Source organism: Natator depressus, chromosome 2, assembly GCF_965152275.1.
Source record: "Natator depressus isolate rNatDep1 chromosome 2, rNatDep2.hap1, whole genome shotgun sequence".
NCBI lineage: Eukaryota > Metazoa > Chordata > Testudines > Cheloniidae > Natator > Natator depressus.
In genome coordinates this window covers 96,489,783-96,512,725 of record NC_134235.1, presented here as the reverse complement: position 1 = coordinate 96,512,725, position 22,943 = coordinate 96,489,783, and the positions used below count along the sequence as shown (strand labels likewise).

General features: G+C 43.3%; 1 protein-coding gene and 1 pseudogene across 1 annotated transcript; both read left to right on the top strand.

Annotated features, from left to right (window-relative positions):
• The first annotated feature begins 568 nt into the window (after positions 1-568).
• On the top strand, positions 569-2,507 carry LOC141981863 (uncharacterized; annotated as a pseudogene).
• Positions 2,508-9,072: 6,565 nt separating this feature from the next.
• Positions 9,073-17,058, top strand: CBLN2 (cerebellin 2 precursor). Its single transcript, XM_074943139.1, is given in 6 exon segments — positions 9,073-9,124; positions 9,807-9,892; positions 10,903-10,977; positions 10,979-11,431; positions 14,613-14,732; positions 15,041-17,058. Coding segments are annotated over 6 exon segments (969 nt in total). The 5' UTR covers positions 9,073-9,087; the 3' UTR covers positions 15,239-17,058.
• Positions 17,059-22,943: the final 5,885 nt, after the last annotated feature.

The window sequence follows — 22,943 nt, the reverse complement described above, 5'->3', positions numbered from 1 at the left end:
TAATTACTATTTTAAATAAAATCAAAAACCTACTTTCTTTTCCTGTTAAAGTCTGGAATTACTTAAAATATAAATAATATATCACAGGAAAATGATGAATGAGGACATACATACATTTTTCAAGCTTTGCTCTCAGTTACCATGATATATATCTAGCTGTTGCAGTATAATGTGCCACTGTAATAGTCTTAGGCCTGGTCTACACTACGAGTTTGTCGGATTTAGCAGCGTTAAATTGAATTAACCCTGCACCCGTCCACACAATGAAGCCATTTTTTCGACATAAAGATCTCTTAAAACCAATTTCTGTACTCCTCCCCAACGATTAGCGCTGAAATCAATGTAGCCATTTCAAATTAGGGTTAGTATGGACGCAATTCGAAGGTATTGGCCTCTGGGAGCTATCCCACAGTGCACCATTGTGAACGCTCTGGACAGCACTTTGAACTCGGATGCACTGGCCAGGTGTACAGGAAAAGCCCCGGGAACTTTTGAATCTCATTTCCTGTTTGGCCAGGCAAGCTCATCAGCACAGGTGACCACGCAGAGCTCATCAGCAGAGGTAACCATGCAGCCCCAGAATCGAAAAAGAGCTCCGGAATGGACTGAATGGGAGGTACTGGATCTGATCGCTGAATGGGGAGAGGAATCTGTGCTATCAGAACTACGTTCCAAAAGATGAAATGCCAAAACATTTCAAAAAATCTCCAAGGCCATGAGGGACAGAGGCTACAGCAGGGATGCAACACAGTGCCACGTGAAACTTAAGGAGCTCAGACAAGCGTACCAGAAAACCAAAGAATCAAACGGATGCTCTGGGACAGAGCCCCAGACATGCTACTTCTATGCTGAGCTGCATGCAATTCTGGGGGGGGGGGGCGCCACCACTACCCCACCCCTGTCCGTGGACTCCAAGGATGGGATACTCTCCGCCATGCCTGAGGATTTTGTGGACAGGGAAGATGAGGAGGACGAGCTTGAGGACAGCACACAGCACATCTTTTTATCACCCTGACTGAAATACCCTCCCAACCCAATGAAGCCGGAGAAGGGACCTCTGGTGAGTGTACCTTTTTAAGATATAATACATGTTATAAAAGCAAGCATTTTTTAATGATTAAGTAGCCCTGAGGACTTGGGATGCATTCGTGGTCAGTACTGCTACTGGAAAAGTCTGTTAACGTGTCTGGGGATGTAGCGGAAATCCTTCAGGGACATCTCCATGAAGCTCTCCTGGAGGTACTCTAAAAGCCTTTGCAGAAGGTTTCTGGGGAGAGCAGCCTTATTCTGTCCTCCATGGTAGGACACTTTACCACGCCATGCTAGTAGCAAGTAATCTGGTATCATTGCATGACAAAGCCTGGCAGTGTATGGTCCTGGTATTTGCTGGCATTCAAGCAATGTCCGTTCTTTATCTCTCTGTGTTATCCTCAGGAGAGTGATATCGTTCATGGTAACCCGGTTGAAATAGGGGAATTTAATTAAGGGGACGTTCAGAGATGGCCGTTCCTACTGGGGTGTTTGCCTGTGGCTGAAAATAAATCCTCCCCGCAGTTAGCCACACGGTGGGGGGAGGGGGGCATTGGCACTGAGCTGTTCACGTTTGGCTAGCAGAGATCTTCCCTGATACCAGCCACGCGGTGGGGTGAGGGGTAAAGCAATCATCCCAGAGAATTAGATGGGGGGGGGGTTAGTTTGGTTTCTGCTGCTGCACATTAACAGGAAAACCGCAGCACTAAATGGCCAACTCAACGTGCTTTGCTTGGTATGGGAGAGGAAGGCGCTGCTGTTATGAAGGTTGCGGAAGCTGAAAGACTATGGCTTACCATGGCTGCCTGCAAGCTGAATTCTGTTGCCCAGCACTGCATGTGTGATCCCTAACACCAAAGCTTCAGGCACTCAATATAAGATGCAAAATGAGACCTTGTACCAAAATCACATGTGCTATGTAATGTGAATAGTGTTGTTCACCGTGAAAGAGTATAGCCATTGTTCTGTAAAATGTATCTTTTTAAATAATTCACTCCCTTTTTTTCCTCCAGCAGCTGCAAATGTTTCAAGCCTCTCTCCTCCATCCCAAAGGCTATCTCAGATAAAGCGGCAAAAAAAATGCACTTGCAATGAAATGTTCTCTGAGCTCATGCAGTCGTCTATCACTGACAGAGCTCAGCAGAATGTGTGGAGGGACACAATGGCAGAGTACAGGAAAGTGGCTGATGAAAGTGAGGAGAGGTGGCGGCAGAAAGATCAGAGGAGGCATGAGGTAACGCTGGGGTTACTGCGGGATCAAATGGACGTGCTCCAGCGTCTGATGGAGGTTCATGAATGGCAGCAAGTTCACAGACTGCCGCTGCAGCCCCTGTTTAACTGCCCTCCCTCCTCCCCAAGTTCCACAGCCTCCTCACCCAGATGCCCAAGAACACGGGGGTGGGAGAGTCCAGGCACCCAACCACTCCACCCCAGCGGACAGCCCAAGCAACAGAAGGCTGTCATTCAACAAGTTTTAAAGTGGCCTTTTCCTTCCCTCTTATCCTCCTCCCACACCCCACCCGAGCTACCTTGTGAGTTATCTCCCTATTTTTATAATCAATTAATAAAGAACACATGTTTTTTAAATGATAGTGACTTTATTTCCTTTGCAAGCAAGCTGTGATCAAAGGGGGGAGAGCGGGTGGCTTACAGGGAATTTAGAGTCAACCAAGGGGGTGGGTTTTCATCAAGGAGAAACAAACAGAAGTGCCACACAGTACCCTGGCCAGTCATGAAACTGGTTTTTAAAGCTTCTCTAATGCGCAGCACTTCCTGCTGTGCTCTTCTAACTGCCCTGGTGTCTGGCTGCCCTTATTCAGCGGCCAGGCGATTTGCCTCAACCTCCCACCCCACCATAAACATCTCCCCCTTACTCTCACAGAGATTGTGGCGCACACAGCAAGCAGCAATAACAATGGGAATACTGGTTTCGCTGAGGTCTGAGCGAGTCAGTAAACTGCGCCAGCGACCCTTTAAACATCCATATGCACAGTCTACCACCATTCTGCACTTGCTCAGCCTATAGTTGAACAGCTCCTTACTACTGTCCAGGGTGCCTATGTATCACTTCATGAGCCAGGGCATTAAGGGGTAGGCTGGGTCCCCAATGATAACTATAGGCATTTCAACATCCCCAACAGTTATTTTCTGGTCTGGGAAGTAAATCCCTTCCTGCAGCCATTTAAACAGACCAGAGTTCCTGAAGACGCGAGCGTCATGAACCTTTCCCGGCCGTCCCACGTTGATGTTGGTGAAACGTCCCTTGTGATCCACCAGTGCTTGCAGCACCATTGAAAAGTACCCCTTGTGGTTTATTTACTGGCTGCCCTGGTGGTCCGTCCCAAGATAGGGATATACGTTCCGTCTATAGCCCCACCACAGTTAGGGAATCCCATTGCAGCAAAGCCATCTAGTATGACCTGCACGTATCCCAGAGTCACTATCTTTGATAGCAGCAGTTCAATGATTGCATTGGCTACTTGCATCACAGCAACCCTCACAGTAGATTTGCCCACTCCAAATTGATTACCGACTGACCGGTAGCTGTCTGGCATTGCAAGCTTCCACAGGGCTATTGCCACTCACTTGTGAACTGGGGGGCTGCTCTCATCTTGGTATTCTTGCGCTTCAGGGCAGTGGAAAGCAAGTCACAAAATTCCATGAAAGTGCCCTTACCCATGCGAAAGTTGCGGAGCCACTGGGAATCATCCCAAACCTGCAACACTATGCGGTTCCACCACTCTGTGCTTGTTTCCCAGGCCCAGAATTGGTGTTCCATGGCATGAGCCTGTCCCAGTAACACCATGATCCCCAAATTGCTGGGGACCGCTGTTTTAGAGAAATCTGTGTTCATGTCCTCATCACTGCGCTGCCGTTGCCTGGTCTTTCAGGTGCTGGTTCTGCATAAATTACACGATAATGCATGAGGTGCTTACAATGGTCATAACTGCTGCGGTGAGCTGAACAGGCTCCATGCTTGCCATGCTATGGCGTCTGCTTGGGCAATCCAGGGAAAAGGGCGCGAAATGACTGCTGTTGCTTTCACAGAGGGAAGGAGGGTTGACTGATGACATTTACCCATAACCACCCGCGACAAATTTTTGGTCCCGTCGGGCACTGGGAGCTCAGCCCAGAATTCCAACGGGCAGCAGGGACTGCGGGAATTGTGGGATACCTACCCATAGTGCACTGCTCGGAATGTCGACGCTTGCCACGGTACTGAATTAATGTGCTTAGTGTGGACGCATGCACTCGACTTTATACAATCTGTTCCCAAAATTGACTTCTGTAAAATCGGAGTACTTTCGTAGTGTAGACACGGTTAGTATATTAAATCTCCTCACAGCTCATCCTCAGCACTAATGCCTATGCTGTAGCAGAATATGGTGGTATCCCTTTGAAGTAATAACGAGTACATTATAGTTGCAATTTGTTCAAGGTATCAGTTACAGTATGTGAGGAAGTAGCATAATAGTTAACTTCTGTAATAAGAATTCATTCAAATATCACAAAAACCCCATATTTCATAGCAATGCTATCATTAGAGGGTTGTGCAGAATTTCATCTCTGTGGAATTTGAATGATGAAATGTACAAGAACAACTGAAAACACATTTTATAGCATTTGAACAAAAGAATTACCATAGGTAAGTTAACTAAAGGTAGGCTTGTCAGAATTTGATTTTTTAATATAATTTGACGGATAATATCTATGTTTATTTTTAAGTATTTTTTTCTATTTGTAATCAATTTAAGCTTCATCATTGCATAAGATTATGGGTGTTAAGCTTTTATATTTTTATCTATTTAACATTTCACAGCTGCAGGAAATTATGGGAGGCATCACACAGTAGACCTTCAGATTCACAAAGTTAGAGCTTTGTAACCATCAAATCACAAATTGTTGACATCGCATGTCAAAATATCGAGTTAGTATTCTTAAATCAAACTCTAATAAGTTCTCATGCAGCACTTTTTTTATATTGCCTATCTGTAAATTTCTATGATCATCCATGGAAATATTTTTTCATCAGTTTGTGTGTATACAGAGAAGTTGACCTTTGCTGATCTTTACCAATAAAAATATAATCCTTCCAAGCCTAACTAAAGGCAATTGTCCTGTTGAGGGCCTCTGTAACAGTTTCACTACCCTGCAATGAGCTCATATATATATAAGAAAGTTGGTCTTATTCAAGTACTTGTGAAGGTTAAGAGTCAAGACTATATATAATGTTGATATCAAGGAATTCTGATGTTGTAACAGTAACCAAAAATGCAATTAAAATAGGTCATCAGGTCCTGAGATGTTTACATAGCCTTATCATAGTTTTCCACTCTTGTTTTCTTTAAAGAAGGGTCCAAATGATGACCTCAGATTCATTAATTCACAATTGTATGGTGTATTTTTATTAATTACTTCCATTTAGGAAAGCATTCGAGACTTTTTGGATTAAAAGACACTTTCAAGCTTCAAAACTGACCACCATCTTGGATTTGTATTGCAATTCGAAAAGAAGTCTCCAGATGAAGATTTTAAAAAAGGTTTCTTTTAATCAGTAAAAATCTTTCTTAGGCATTTTTTTTTAAATGATCAAGTGTGATTTTTTCCATGTGAAGACAAACCTTGAAATGATTTCATAAATGGGCATAACCTCTCAAGGAGGAAGTTTAATTTTAACTTCAGGTTTGAAGCTTCAGAAATAGCCATGATGATGTCCTCCACCTCAGAAGGAAATACAACATGCAAAGACTGCTGTGTAGGGCACTGGGAGTCAGGAAGCTAAATAAAGTGAGTGCTTTCTAACAGTAATTTATCTGGAAAAAATGTTTATTTACATGTTGAAAAAAATATAGATATTACATTATCAGGGAACTACATATTTGCTTCTTATAAATATATACCTTTCCTGTTATGAACTACCATAGATACGATGCAGGCTGTTTATCCTACCTGGCAGTGATTTTGTTTTGTTTCTTTGCTGTAACTACTAACCTCCCCTGATGGATAGATATTGCCACTCTTAGGCTTGAGCCTGGTATCTTTTACTTACACGAATAGCCTTTGTGAAGTTAATGGCTATTCACGTGTAAAGTGTGTGTGGGGGGGTGGGGGTGGGGGGAGGGAGAGATTTAAGTGCGGCTCAGGGAAGATGAATTTCTCTTTAGAGATAATAGTGACATCACCATGCTTCCTTTATAAATACCAACAGATTGGATTTCAGTGTTGTGCTTCTAAAGAGAAAGGGGTCAATTCTGATGTTAGTGTAACTCCTTTTGCTCCTGAATTACACCAGTGTGACCAGATTCAGGCTTGAATGCCCCTCAAAAGTCTATGTAATTAAGTTTCTGTATGTAGCAATCTAACAATTAGCCAGTTTAACAAAGAATATGACAGTCTTCCACACCATGGACAATCAGAAAAGTGTTTCTGTGTCCTTGCCAAACACTTCTTCCAGTGTTTGGGGAGAAGGATTCACGTGAAAGGGACTTTTTAAAAAATATATTTTCCTGTGGTTGCTGTGTCTGTCCCACTCTGTAACACCAAAACTTTACATTTAAATTACTAAAATAATTTCAAAAATTGATATTTTCTGTTGGCAGCTAGTGGCACATTTTGTTATGAGTTAATGCAAGGGAAACATTTTAGAGTTATTGATCAAGAACTCTTACAACTTGAAGACTGTATGATTCAGCAGATAAGGTGAGAAGCCTTTTACCTTTAGATCACTGGTTTAAATCTGACCCAGGTTGGTACTGACTTAAAAAAAATGACCCCAAAGAAATGAGCTGGTGGTCTCAGTTCAATTTCTAATAGACATCATAAAAACCACCACCACATCCGGAACTGACTGCTTTGCTGGAACTCTTAGCAGAATGGCCAATGAGTTAAGAGCAGGTATTAACTCTGTTCTCCTTAAAGGGCCCTCCAACCAGGGAAGGGACATGTTGACAGAAAAGGTGTGAGGGAATTTACACTGCTGCTGTCAGTGCTCTACCTGTTCTGTGCATAGGGAGAGGACTTATGTTTCTACGGTTGTCAATTTGGCACCTTTCATGAGCAACAAATTAACAAAGGGGCGGGGGGGGGGAGGGCTGGGCTGAGAGTCCTAAAATTAAACCTATCTGTTTTATTTTGTATTTATTTATTTTAAAGAACATTTTCTGCTGTCACCCCATAATTCAGTTAACTACATTTACTTTTACATTTACATTTCATTCCAAAATTTAAAAGTTCAGCATTACCACCTAAAAAGAAAGAAATTGGAAAAGTGCTGATGTCAGCCACTGATCTCCATGCTGACTGCATGTTCATCTGTGTCAAGATAACATTGTCGTATTGGGAGCCCTGTTTCCTAATGATTACCTCCATAATTATATAACTAAATATCTGGCGCAAAAGAAAACATGGTTTTATTCTCCTATTCTTCATTCACTTTGATGCTGGGAGAGCGTCTACTGGTGATGTTATAACTAGAGATGGTTAATGGTACTAACCTGCTTTGTAAAGCATTTTGAAATCTGCTGATTAAAAGTGCTATGTAAGAGCTAGGTATTATTATTAACTATTTTAAAAATGAGGTAATTCAGCTAGAAATCACAGGTCAGATTGTGCACCCACACAAGGACAGCTACAGTGGAAAAAAGAGGGCATCAGGAGTCTCTGGCCCTTATGCCCATATGCCATGGATGGCTGCAGGAGTGTGTGTGTGTGTGGCGGGGGGGGGGAGCTACAAGGACAGTGACGGGGAGCTGATCCTCAATTTAGGAAGTAATCAACATAGATTGTGAAGTCCTTGGAACAGAGATTGTCTTTTGGTTCTGTGTTTGTACAGTGTACAAGGAAGTTCTGGTCTATGACGGGCCTGAGGCACTATCACTATATACATACTAGCTGCCTGCCAGAACTAGGCCAACATGTGGTGGGTAGGGGTGAGTTAGGAGGTCATCCCTGTAAGAATTTCAGTGGCGTGGCCCTTCCCACACTCTCCTACAACATTGGATAATTCTTTATGGCCACAATCTGGCCCTTGCTTTGGGTTTCTGATATTTGCTAATGCTGTATATTTTCAGCTTCCTAGTTTCATTGCCACCACCCACAAGAGGACGACTATCCAATAACATAATTTTATGCTGCATCTGAAATTAAATGTTCCTTTGTGATAACAATCTATATGTTTGGAATTCCTGGCACATTACTTAGCTGTGATTTTTAGGGCACAATTAATTTCTGGACGCAAACCATCACATAGACACCCATAAAAGCTCCCTACATGTGGTTAAATCAGGACATTGAAGCTGAATATTTACTTCCCATTCATTTCTGAGAAAATTTTGCCATTGATATATAATTGTAAATTTTGTCCTACTGGGGAGCATTAGACAGTTATCAGTTATTAATTAGTGACTTATGTAAAGTTTTCTGATATTTATTTTCCTATGCTGAAATCTAAGTAGTGGGATCTTTAAAAAATGTCAAAAAATATGATTTTTTTCAAAGTATTTTTAAATGTTGCTTTAGCAAGAGGGCTCATCTTTAAAGCTTTCCTTTGCTCTGCCTATTTTCAGCAATAACCACTTAGCAGCAGCACTGAGATGTGCGAATATTTTGCAGCCAGTAATCACTGATGCTAACTTTGACTGTAACACACATCACCATGGCAGTTTTCAGAGTAGCAGCTGTGTTAATCTGTATCCGCAAAGAGAAAAGGAGGACTTGTGGCACCTTAGAGACTAACAAATTTATTTGCGCGTAAGCTTTCGTGAGCTACAGCTCACTTCATTGGATGCATTCAGGGAAAAATACAGTGGGGAGATTTTGTTGGCTTTGTAAAGCAGTAGGGCTCTGCAAGCCTCCCAGATCGCACTGAGGGGAAAAGGGGAGGAGAAAACTTAGTTTAAGGGTTAGAGCTCTGCCCTGTTTTTCTCTCCCCCCTCCCCCCGAATTCCCGAGCTGCTGCTGCTCTTTCCAAGGCAAAAGGTCCCCTCCCCTCCTGATACCCACAGGGACGCATCCCATCGCCAAGGCGACGCTAGGTGGCACTCTGCAACCGCGGTTGGCATGCGGGGCAGCCTATTTCCAGAGACAGCTGCACGGGGTGTGTGTGTGTGAGTGTCCATGGGATGCCAGGGCGCAGGAATAAGCGCTGTAATAAATGAGGAGCTAGTGCCTAAGCGAAGAGAGGGCTTTAAAGGGACAGAGACAGGAACGGGGGGGGGGGGGTGGCGGGGGGCTCGCCCTCCTTTAGGCTGCGCCCAGGGCTGAAACTGAAGTGCTGTCTCCGCAGTGTGATTTGCACTAGGAATGGATTTCACGCTGGGGGCTGCCCCCGCATTTGCAGTTACAACTGAACCGGGGCGCGGGCTCTAAAAGCAAATAAGGAATCATCGGGACGCCGCTGTCTGTCTCTAGGGCGCGCCTTTCCACGCGTGCAGCTGGTTTCTCCTGCGGGAGAGTTTCTCCCGTTTTGTGTTTTCCCCTCGGGGGGGGGGGGGTGACTCTGGTGTAAACGCGGCTCGCTGCCGCTGCAGAGCGTTAGCCGCCCGCTCTGACCCTTGCCAGGACCCTCCAGCTAGGACGATCTATTCCGGGCAGGGCTGGGAGGTGTGAGCCTGCGAGGGTGGGGTGTCTTACCGGCGTGGTCTCCAGCCCCTTTGCCCGGCGTGTGAGGCAGTGACGGGTGTCAGTGTGCGTGTGAAAGAGGGAGGGAGGAAAGGGGGGGTTGCTGGCAATGGGCGGGAGAGAATGAGGCGAGCCCTGCTTCCTTTTCTTTCCGCCAGCACCATCTCAGCTCATTGTCTCTAAGCAATGCAACTTCGCGGACAGCTACCTAGCCAGCCCTACGCTCCCATCATGGATCTACCAGGTAACCAACAACATCCCGACGCTAGCTGGTCCACTTAAAATAACGCATCGACCATGGGGAGGAGGGGATGGGGTAGATGCTCGGGAGAGGTGGGATACATCACTGCGATTTTAATTCGTGTTGAAGAGGGAGGGTAACTGAGATGCAACTTCTCCGAAAGAATCGAAATGCCATTTGGTTTCCTAGGCTGGGGGGGGGGGGGCGGATTTCTTAGTCTTTCTTTCCCCTCCCGAGAGTCTAATGAACCGGTACATTTCAAACGGGCACCCTACCGATCACAGCTCAGCTGGCCTGTGGAATCGATTAAAAGTAGAAATTGGTGCCCGTGCCTAAAGTCTCCGTAATTCAGAAGAAAGTGTTTGCCGCAAACGGGGGCTTGGAAAGAGAGCTCAGCAACGTCGGGAATATACCAGCGCTTGGCTTCGCAGTAGGAAGGGGGTTTGTTTGATTGTATTGTTTATTAGTGCCTGTGAAATCCTGTGGCTAACACAAGCGAAGCAGCCGAAAGTGCGCAGAGCGCCTTGGCTGTGAAGCTCGTCGGGCTCCCGGCGCTTTGCGAGCCCGGGGGGAGAACCTGCGGCGATCGCACCTTAGCAGCTGGGACACAAAGTCAGGCTGTGGGCGCTTCAGTGGTGGTTTAAACACCCGCCTTCCGCGAGGGGGATCAAAGGCGAGTTGGGGATCGGTCGATAGGGTTGAGCTGCCTTGATTTCGAGGGGAGTGAGCAAAAATAAATAAATACAACCACCGTGCGCTTTACCTTCCCATCTCAAACTGCGGTGGGACTATGGCAGCACCCGCCTCCCGGGGGGTGGGGGGGTGGGGGAGACATCTGGCCTGGCACTTAGGCGTCTCCTGGACCTGTTGTGCCCACTTAGTGACACCCTGCAAGGGAGGGAGGTGGGCGCGCGCTCGCCGGGCGGTGCTGGGCTCGCCGGGGGCTAGTGCTGTGTGCGCCTGTCCCTGTTCTCCCGGGAGCGGGGGCTGATTGCTCTCTTTGCCGTTGCCAGGCTGTGTGCCGCCCGCCCTGTGAGGACGCCTCATTGCCCTGCCCGGAGGAGGAGGACTCGGACTCGGACTCGGATCTTGTCCCCCAGCCAGCTGCCCCGGAGAGAGAACAGGGGAGGAAACAGGCGCAGCTCCCCCCCCCCTCCCCTTTGCGCCCTGATGCCGGCGCCTAGCCGGAGCGGGAGCAGCTGCTGGCCCCTGCCGAAGATGCCGGGGCTCGGGCGGCGGGGGGCGCTGCCGGAGCCCGCGGGCTGCTGCTCCTGCCTGGCGGCGGCGCTGGCCCTGCTGCTGCTGCTGCTGCTGCCCGCCGGCTGCCCGGTGCGTGCGCAGAACGACACGGAGCCCATCGTGCTGGAGGGCAAGTGCCTGGTGGTTTGCGACTCCAGCCCCTCGGCGGACGGGGCCATCACCTCCTCCTTGGGGATCTCGGTGCGCTCGGGCAGCGCCAAGGTGGCCTTCTCGGCCACCCGGAGCACCAACCACGAGCCGTCGGAGATGAGCAACCGCACCATGACCATCTACTTCGACCAGGTCAGCCAGCTCCTGCTGTAGCCTGCCCCCTCCCCTGGGGCTGCTGCACCCCACCATCGCTAGCCGCCCAGACCCTCCCCACTTGCTGCCCCCCCACACACCCCTGCTGCGGTCCCCTCGCCCGCATCCTAGCCACTGCATGGAGTTGCAGACAGCATCCCCCCGGCTGAGCAACTTCATCCTCCCGAGGAAGCGTTTGCATTTTCATTATTCCTGCTACATAATATAGGCTTCTGCTTCGCATTTCTATGGCGCCTCCCAGGCAAGGATCCCAAAGCTCCCAGCAAACCTTTTCTGATGGGAGTTAAAGGGGGCGAGGGCGCGCACGTTCCAGACCTCAGGCCAGCAGAGCGTTCAGGGTAGCAACCCCCCTGCTCACGGCGAGTCAGGGAATCTGCCGATTCCGAGTGTATTTGGCAGAGTTACCGCGTCTCCCTTGGGTGAAGGGTGTTTCCTGTCCTGTGGTGTCAAAGTAGTCAAGCGATGCGTAGCGAAGGAGTAGGATAATTTTGCACGATTTATATACAGTGCAGAATGGCGATACTGTCTCAGAAGGCACCCTGAGCTCATTCTGTTCCCATCGTATCTTTCCTGTGTGGCTCCCCCCTACCGTTTCGCAGGATTTCCCAATTTTTAATGCTGCCACGGGAATTGTTGCGTGTTCGGATTAACGAACGTGTTGAACATCTGCAACTTTATTTATTCTGTTGCATATGGATCTAGAACTCGTTAGTATCTTAAACAAAAACACACACCCCTGCCGCAAAAAAACCTCTCTCTCTCTCTAAATCTTAATCAGTTACAAGTTTAACTGAGGAGTCTCGACATGCCCTTTGATATCAGAGAGAGATTTCTGTACGTCGTTGATTGTATATCTTTGGCTATCATCAGTTTGTTCCTGTAACTTCATCTACATTTTTCAACAGTAATGAAGCTATTTTCTTTTTCCTGATGGTGTTCATTTTTTTCTTTAGTTCATTAGGGCAAATGGTGGGGGTTAAGGTTTTGATTTTTTTTAGGGGTGTTGCTTTTTAATTTTATCCATAATTTCAGTTCAGGGGGGGGGGGAAGGCAAAACAAGGATTGCAGCCTGTAAATCTAATAGTCTGATAGAAAATTTTGAAAAGGGAGAGAACTGATGTTTGATATGCCTACCGGCTAGACCCTTCTTCCCTCTCCCCTTCATCGTCTCAACCCCTCAAATATAAAACACTCCGGACTGGGATCACCAGTCATCTGAGCAGTAGGTTGAGAAATAAAGGGAAATGGGAAGGAAGGAAGGAAGGAAGGGCTTAATAGGACTCTGACTGTTTTTCCCCCTCTTTCCTCCTTTTAATGACTCTCTTATCTTAACAAGCACAGGGAATGGTAATCCACAGAATACTGAGAGATTGGATAGAGCCAGGGTGGGGATGAAAAACAAGAAAGACATTCGGAAACCCCTTTTGAAACATTCAGCCAGGTTCACAGTTGTGTTTTGCTTTGGGTTGTCTAATCTGCCTAGGATTTATTGTTTTTTAAACAGCTTTTCTCAACTGAATTTGGAAAGACTGAAATTTACTACTTGCCTAGTTATAGATAATGAAACATGGGCACATTCACTATACAGTGTGGGTTTTATCCGTGCCCAGTTAAAACACCCAAACAGTTTGTAGGTAGATTTCTGAGAGAGGAGATTGGGCAGAAGAACTGGGGGCCTGATCTTGATCCCATTGACTTCAATGCAAGTTTCATCATTAACTTTAGTGGAAGCAGGAGTGGGCCTCTCTTGCAATGACTGTGTAGATGTTGCAAAAAGAAAAGGAGTACTTGTGGCACCTTAGAGACTAACCAATTTATTTGAGCATAAGCTTTCGTGAGCTACAGCTCACTTCATCGGATGCATACTGTGGACACTGCAGAAGACATTATATACACAGAGACCATGAAACAATACCTCCTCCCACCCCACTCTCCTGCTGGTAATAGCTTATCTAAAGTGATCATCAAGTTGGGCCATTTCCAGCACAAATCCAGGTTTTCTCACCCTCCGCCCCCCCCCCCCCCCGGTAATAGCCCATCGAAAGTGAGTTTGTGTGTGGGGGAGCGGAGGGTGAGAAAACCTGGATTTGTGCTGGAAATGGCCCAACTTGATGACCACTTTAGATAAGCTATTACCAGCAGGAGAGTGGGGTGGGAGGAGGTATTGTTTCATGGTCTCTGTGTATATAATGTCTTCTGCAGTTTCCACAGTATGCATCCGATGAAGTGAGCTGTAGCTCACGAAAGCTCATGCTCAAATAAATTGGTTAGTCTCTAAGGTGCCACAAGTACTCCTTTTCTTTTTGCGAATACAGACTAACATGGCTGTTACTCTGAAACCTGTGTAGATGTTGGTATTTTGTGAATGTGATTTCCTCTTAATTGTAAATATGGCAAATTGGGAGCTTTGGGGGAGGGGGGGACACGGGGATGGATGGACAGTAACAAACCACGAACAGTTTCTTCCCATAGATTCTCTCCTGCCCCTTTCCACTTGGTAAAATGGTTTGGCTGATTAACTTGGCGTAGAAGGTCACCTTACCTCATTCTAATTGTACGAGTGCACTCCCTTGCAAGAGTCTTCACTATTCCTTATGCCAGGTTCTGAGATGGCCAGAGCTTCTTCCTGTGGCTATAATGCATCCCACTTATTTATTCAAGTCAGTTATAATTGGTACCAACCCTCCAGAGGAAGAGAAAGAGAGGAGTGAATTGGCAGAAATGATATATAATTCCTCCATCCCTCCACTCAGCTGCAACATGTTCAAGTCCTATTTTGTTATGTATTTGTTTAACACGTTAAACTTAGGGAATAATTAGTTCCAAAACTGCCATATAAAAATCCACTGCACATTTACTTGACAGTTACTATTCTCTTCTCTTTGTCTGTCAGTGATAATATGCCTTCCCCTCCTTTACTTTACTGAGGGTGTGGTGTTTTCACTCAGTTTAACAGGGTCTGGGTTCATCACTATGTTAATAAATCACTTTATGAACTACAATACTTTTTAAATGCCTTGGAAATTGACTCCTTCCCCCTGCAGTATGGTTTAATTGTATTGCAATTACCATTTCCAATAGGGTTTATATAGGTCATGGAGCTGATGCAGATTTTTTTTTTGGCACTTAATTGATTTGTTTTTGTTTGTTTGCTTTCCAGGTATTAGTTAATATTGGCAACCATTTTGATCTTGCTTCCAGTATATTTGTAGCACCAAGAAAAGGGATTTATAGTTTCAGTTTCCACGTGGTCAAGGTCTATAACAGACAAACTATCCAGGTGGGTATTAATTTAAACACTCCATAGAAGATTCTTCATTCCTGTACTCTCTTTGCTTTAAAATTTGGACCTATAAACACGAGTTAGTATGTAAAAAAACACAATCAGTGAAGAATTTATACATTTACTGTTTATTAAAGTGAACATTTTGTCTGCTGTATAAAATGATGGAATGAAATAAGAATAATCACTGATTACTTTTTGATTAACTCAAACCTGTTGCTTTTGAGAGTGAAAGGTTAATGAAGTGCATAAACAAAAATTACTTAATATTGAGAAAACTCAGATTTTGTCTCTTTGCATTTTAGGTAAGTTTAATGCAAAACGGCTACCCAGTGATTTCAGCTTTTGCAGGGGATCAAGATGTCACCAGAGAAGCAGCCAGCAATGGAGTCTTGCTCCACATGGAGAGAGAAGACAAAGTGCATCTCAAACTGGAAAGGGGTAACCTCATGGGAGGGTGGAAATACTCAACCTTTTCTGGCTTCTTAGTCTTTCCACTATAAAGAAAGACCAAATAGGAGCCAGATTCTTGAGCTAGAACAAGGATTGAGTCTTTAATGACACCCTGAACTTGGCAGAACATGATAATATTTCCAACCACGCAGTCAGACTGTCATGGTAGAAGAATGATAACCTTCTAAACTCCAATATTTGCTTTGAATATTGACAATTCCTCGGGAAACCTGCGCCTCTAATTAGTTTTAGACGACAGTGATCTTTAGGAGAAATGAAATTATCGACCTGAGCAATTTGTACCTGTGATTGTAAAGTCAATTTTGGATTTTATTGTTGGGATCATTGACTTTTTTTCTTTCTTTCTGTTGTTGTTGTTATCCTGATGAGACAAGTAACTCGGACCACACAATCACTTGTCAAAGGCTCACTCCAGAGCCAGAAGAATCCACCACCTGATGAAGTGTTCTTTCCATGATTTTTTCTTTGTGTTGTATAGCCTTAAGAAAAAAAAGAAAAAGAAAAAATGGCTTCAGTCTCAGTCCTGTATTTTCTGGGGGAGGGGGAATTCTGGACATTATTGTGTCAAGAAGTGCTTTATCCAGTGAAGCAAAATTTGCACGATTGGAACCTATTTTGTTTTGTGTTGTTCATATTTTTCATCAACAACTTATTTTTGTTTTCTGATTTTTTGTGCTAAAAATTGTAAGCTAGATTGATCGATAAGACAAAACAAAGCACATATATACTTTGTAGCTTCAAGTAAAACTAACCAATGAACAATTCTATCTGCACTTTTCAAATGATCTTTACAGATGCATTTAGAGAGGGAGCTATGTGATCCTTGAGTTATAACCTCAAATCCGTAAAGAAACTGACATTTCTGAATTATCCTGACATTTCTAGAAGCAACAGTAGAGGCTTTGAATATCTTATCTGACCACACCTAAAATATATTATTTCTTTGCATTACTGAGTGTATTTTGGTGCTTTTATCTGATACATATTTATTATATGTGTTCATTTATGCTTGAGTACAGTTTGTGGGAGCACAAAAGATGACAGACCAAACTCCTTCCTCTCCAAGTTAAATAAAATAAGATCCCTGTTTTCCTGCACTAGGATCAAGTATATCACCAGTTACCACTGGTATTTTTGACAGCATATGGGAATAGGATGTCAGAGGCCTGAGGCTGTGAAACTGGTTGAAGGTTTATATAGCATCAGTGAATGCACCACCCATTATACCATTTTTTAAATTTATTTATTGTCTGTATATGCTTTTCCTCTTAGCACATGGAGTCCAAAGAGATCTGGGTGCAGACTCCATCAGGTACAGTATTCCAGGAAAAGTCATTGATTCCAAATGATAAAAGACGAAACCTCAGGTTGAATTCAAATTCATCCTTTTTCCGTCAATGTAACCAAAATGCTGGCTAACTTAAGATTCAGAATAAATGGGTTTGATGTCCATCTTGCTTCTTCACTTCTGTCTATAAGGGTCAGAGTATTACATTGTGTACTTAGGAAATACTGCAGTTCTTGCTCATTTTGCTCATTGGAGGGATTTTATTTTATTTGTCTTGCCATTAAGTCTGTAAGTAATTCGAGTATTTAATTTTTATATTTTGTCAGGTTCATCCCCCACTGCAAACATAATGCAAAGACATTTGCAGCATGTTAATGGCGGACATAGTGCATTTCAAAATTATGATGGCCATGTTGTTTTCATTGTAAATTTATCATTAAAGGACACTGCCCATTTTAAAAAAAATCATATTCTTTAAAAAACAAACCAACCTTACCTGTGTTTGCTCTAATACCTCAGATTATTAAAACTGAAATAACTTTAAAAAGCTACTGTATTTTCACCATCTATGCTGTTTGTTTACTTTTGGCACTTCACCTAGCTTGGCTAAGGAAAAAAAGACTGGTCAGTGTAGTTTTTGTTTTTAGTCAGTTACATTTTCTGGTTCTCGTACACTGCTGCAATTATTTGGTTACAAACTCTTCAGGGGAATGTTTAAATCAAAGGGGGAACTATTTCAATTAGAATAAAAAGAAATAATGAAAACAATTTTATAAAAATTAGATAGTGCAAACCCACTTGTTTCTTTTATCTAATTTTTGGGTATAAAAGACCTGACAGACTCCTTTGAACAAGCAGACACTGAAATGGGAGCAAGTTACTGAGCTTAGAGTTTCTAAGATATCCTCTCAGATTTGTTTCCAAATTCTGTTTACCATAATCAAGCGTGCAGTCCCATTGACCTCAGTGTGGTTATTCATGTAAGTAGTGTGAGCATGATCAAGCCCTGAGTCTTGCCTCAGCCAAGAGATTCCAATTAAGAGGAGGACCCCTTCCCAAAACTAGAGATATTCTGGCAAGTTACTTAGGCCACTGTGAGTGCAGAATATGCATTAGAATCTCCTTTTTCCTTTCAAGTGCATCACCTCTACCTTGTCCATTTATTTAAAAATAATGGATAGATCATGCTTTCAATCTGTCTCTGAGGTGGAGGAAGGGCTCTGGTTTATTATTCATTTCCCTATTGTTTCATTCCAAGTCTTGTGTCCTGGTACGAAGGGATGGAGTTAGGAAACCTATATAAAATGCTAAATTAAAGACAAACTGAATAGCATGTTCTTATTCTGCACTAAGTATACTGAGAACAGTTTTTCTCTTCCCAGAGAATTCTCTGTAATTGTTAGCTTTCTCCCCCCTCTGTTTTACTAAAATAGTTTCTAAGTCTGTAAGGGCCCAGTCTGGCTTTCATTGAAGTCATTGGGTGCATCAGTGGTAAATGGAATATCTCAATATCTGTATCAGAGAGATGAGACATACATTGTGGAACTCAACAAAAAAAATAAACTAAACTTGCTAAAGAGACCCTAATACAGTACTCATGGACAGTAAATTTAATTTAATAGTGATTGATGAAAATAACTTTATTTCATATTGGATGCAATTTAAGGTTGGCCTAAATGACGTTGTAAATGTCATATTGGTAAGCAGTGTGAGAGTTAGTAAGTGTAAACATACTCCTTATGGGAGCAGAATAATGGGATCATAACAGGAATAGCGACCAACAGGAGTAATTAAGACAGGTGAGACCAGGCAGGCCTCCTGCAGCTCTAGTAGAAAAGCTTTAGCTCCCTGTTTTTCTTCAGTGGTGCCCGTTGGACGGTGGAAACAGGAGCTGCATTAGGAAAAGAGAAATATTGTCAGTGTACCTTGTTCAGTTCCTCTAGCACTGTGACAAGTACAAGCCGAGTCTGAACTTGACCCTTCAACATGCTGTGTGCCCTCAACTTCTATTGAAAGCAGAGGGAGTAAAAAGTCTCTCAGAAGTGGTCAGCACCTTGCAGCATTGACCTGCTTATGCAGAAACCATCCTCCCAACCAACCAATCAAAAAAACACATCAAGGAAATGCTCATGAGTTACATTGTGTTTGTCTGTTTTATCTTTTCTGCCTTTAAACAGGAATATCCAGTTTCTATTGGAGAAGCTTCTATTTATACTTGACCAAATTGGCAAAGTATATGATAGACTTAAAAAACGCAGCATCATTAATGAGCTAGTTATATCATTTTCATGGGTAATGATTTGTCAGTATAAAGTCTCTGAAAATAATATTTACTATAAATATGTTAAAAGTACAGTGCATGTTCATGGGACAATTTGCATTTCTAGGCAGTGGGACCACTTGCCGACCTACCATAAAGTAGTGTGACTCCCCCATTGGCTCTAGTGTTGTATTTGGCCTAATAGAATATCAGGGTTGGAAGGGACCTCAGGAGGTCATCTAGTCCAACCCCCTCCTCAAAGCAGGACCAATCCCCAATTTTTGCCCCACATCCCTAAATGGCCCCCTCAAGGATTGAACTTATAACCCTGGGTTTAGCAGGCCAATGCTCAAACCACTGAGCTATCCCTCCCCCCCTAATTTTGATAGACCAGACTCTTACTTTGGTTATGCAGTTTCATGAATCAAAATGATTGAAATATTGCTTTATGATCAGTGATTACCTGTTAAAAAGATAAGGGTACATTGTTATAACATCTTGGGGTTAAGGTGAGTGAGGTAATATCTTTTATTGGACCAACTTCTGTTAGTGAGAGAGACAAGTACATCACAACCACAATTATATACAGAAAGGCTGGTTGGACTTAACACAGCACTTAACATTTGATTTAATGTTTTTATAATCAAGGATCAGCAAAATGAAAGTCTGCTTTCTTAGCAAAATAAATAAATTATTTTCTGAATGAAAAGGCCAGTCTTGCTTTCCTTTCTCATAAGAGTAATTCTGTTGATATAAATGGGACTATTTGCTTGAATAAGGTGGGCAAGATTTGGCCTGAATTGGGGAAGTGTAGACTTTTTTCAGAGTCTGATCCTGCTTACTTTTAAAATAAGTGGCAATAATTCTTTTAACTACAGTGGGAACCCTACCTGCTGCAATTTAAAAGTGTTACGGTATTGATCATAATCCTGCCAAAGCAACCCAAGTACTGGAGAAACTCCTTTAACTCATTGTGTTATAAATCCATCTTCAAAACAAGCACCTTTCCGGTTTTATACAACTTTATAAGCCATATAGCTGCTTTTTTTTCCCTGTTAGCCCTTATTGATGCCACCCAAAATGAAGCTGTTATGTTTATATCATGCTTTGCTGAACTTTACCATGAAAATATGTGGCATATGTGGAGTTCACATAACATTTCATATTTCTCCCCCTGACAAAATAAATCAAATTAATTCAATGAATTCCAAGCACTCTTCAGTAATAAAATAATAAAGATGACAAACTCATGTGTCTAAGTTAACCCTAAATGTATTCTCTTTCATTACGCTGATTTTCTTCTAATTTCAAATGTGTAAGAAATAGTAATTGGCTCATAATTAATATTTACATTACATATTTTAATTTTCTAACAAATCTACATATCAGATGCTGCAGATAATGTAAATAGTAGCCTAGTGAGATACTGCAATATAATTCATATGAATTCCAAATACAATAAATAGAAAAATCTGCATCAATAGAAAGGTGGCAGAGTTAAGCACTAACAGAAAATGCCAAAATTAAGGTAGCAACCTTGATGACAGTGATTGCTGCCACTTCCACTATAATAATGATCAATGTAATCTTTAAATATGGATGTTCAAGAAGTTACATTGAAATATCTTGTGATGTGGTCTTTATTGAAAGGATCTCATTCAGTGTGCCTGTTACAATGACTTTGCAGAAATAGAACCTCTCATGTATATAACTGCGATCACTACACTAGGCATAATGGAGTTGACTGTCATTATTTCTAATGGATCCTTTTGGGCTTTGTGTGTGTGTGTGTAAAGTATATTGAGAGAGAGAGAGAGACTGGTGGTGAGGGGGGGAGGTTGTACAAATAGATAGCATTTGCTTATGTGTCTTGTCCTTCATTTCGCCTAAGCATTCACCTAAAAAGATTTTCTCCCATTTTAGCGGTAGGTACTGTATATTAATGTCTATATCTGAAGGTACATGGAGAAATATCATTGCAAAGAATTTTATAAATGTAAGTTCAGAAAGCTGCCGCTATTTAGGTAGCGTTTAAGATGAAGTGAAGCACAGAGTTAATAATACAAGGCTCCTGTGGTTTCAAGAAGCTCCAGTTCTGTTAAAGCTCTTGTGATGTATGAACTCCTCTGTGCTGTGTAATGCATCCTGAGAAGTGCTGTAAAACACCAGACAGTGGAGCTATCACAAATTGGCAATTCTTTCTGTCCTTAATCGATTGGCGTTGGTTGGAAAGTAGGTGGTACACATCAATGTTAAAACTGTAAGGGAAAATTTATCCCTCTTGTTTAGCAGCTGCAATATTCCCCTGTTATAGTCCTTTTTTCCCCCTGTACATTTTCTACATAGCTATGCACCTTGAATGTCACATGTCCAAAACAAGACTATAGAATCCTACTGTGCATTCATGGGGGGACAGGACGAGAGGGATAACCCATTCTCTCACCCCTTCTCTCCCCATCCCCCTCCATACACACACTCTTGATTTTTATCTTCACTAGGAAAAGGGTCAACAATGCAACATTAATTTCTAAGCACATGCATTAAGTATAGGATTTGGTGCATGACAAGCTATATGAGAGAGAATCTTTCTACTCCCTAGCAAATTATTTATTCTTAAGTGCAGAGCTTTATTAGATTTTTTGGCAGGTTTTTTTTTAGGGTGATTTCTAACACATCTGCCTGGGAACCGCCAGCAAGAAACGGCCAGCAAGAAACAGTTTCTCTGTCCCTTCTCCTCTAACCTGACCTTGCTGGAGATTCTTGTGTTATCATTGATCATCATAATCTTGCTGTACCCTTTATCTTGACTATCTAATAAATATGAGCTTCCATAATAATTTTATTTTGATATAAAAACATAGATTTTCCTTCTTCGTTCCAAAGGTTTCCTCTACTTCCTAGCTCTGTAACACAGCATTAAATTAACACCATTCTCTTACTAAGAACTTCTCATCACTGAGACCTGTTGCCTCTCGCTGTATCATTTGGAGGGAAATTCCTAATTTGGGATTCATTTTAAGGCAGGCTTTATAAAATATCTTATTCTTGTGATGGGGCATTTTTCATAATGTTTTCCAGTGAAACATTTTTTGAAATCTTGTCCATTCAAATGATTGATAGCTCCAGAGTCCTATCCATTGGACACATGAGCCTGCAGTTCTGCACCCAAAGCACCCATTGAACTGAGCCCTAACTGGTTAATAAGGAACAGAAAACAAAGACAATTAAAATAGAATGTACATGAATCAGTGAGTTCTGATAAATATTTTGATCCCGTTCAATCTATTTCCCAGAGGGGAGAGTTTGCATATTAGAGGTGACCCTACAGCCCTTGATCTTCTTAGTCCTTTTAAAACATCCTATGGCCAGAGGTACTAGAAAACTTTCTGCATTGTCATAGAACCTTTTCAGGTAATATAAACCTTGGAGTGCAAGTGTTAAGAGGCAGGAAAAGAAAAGGAGAATGCGAAAGACAGTTCTTTGCGTGGATGCAGCTATGTATTCCATTTAGGTGTGCAAATGAACTTTGCCTAGCTGTACCCCTTGGGGCCACGCTTGCACCCTGAGGCTCTAGCCTCTTCCCTGGCTATATAAAAGTGTCACCAACCCAACCCCTCTCAGTTCCTTCTTGCCACCTGCGGCTAGAGTTGTCGCTCGGCATGGGCAGCATGTGACTTCCACATTTGGGGAGACTGGGTGTAAGCACCAGAAGCCTCCTCCCCCAAGGCCTGCCCACGCTCCACCCCAGGCCCAGCCTGGGGTTCGGGGGAGGGGATGGAGAGGCACCAGTGGTGGGTGGGCGGCTCCGCAGGGGAAGAAGCAGAGTGGGGACTGGAAGAGAACCAGCACTGGTGGGGTCAAGGGGAAGAGGACGAGTGGGAGTGGGGCCTCAGGGCAGAGTGCAGGAGGGGCTACGGCCTTTGGGGTGGCGCTCCAAAGACAGTGGGCTGGCACACTTCCAGAGAGATTTGCACTAAATCCTGTTCGAGTGGCTTAGCCTCCCCTGGCCTCTTATACCCGCTGCCCATGGAGCTTGGTGTGGTGTTTTCACCTCACATTTTCACTCTGTTTTCGGAGTCTTTTTTTCCTTTTTGTTTTCCTCTATATAGTAGTTAGTTAGTAGTACCTTAGATTTAGTTTAGTGTTAGAATAGTTGGCTGCCCTGTGTGATGTTCACACCAGGGTT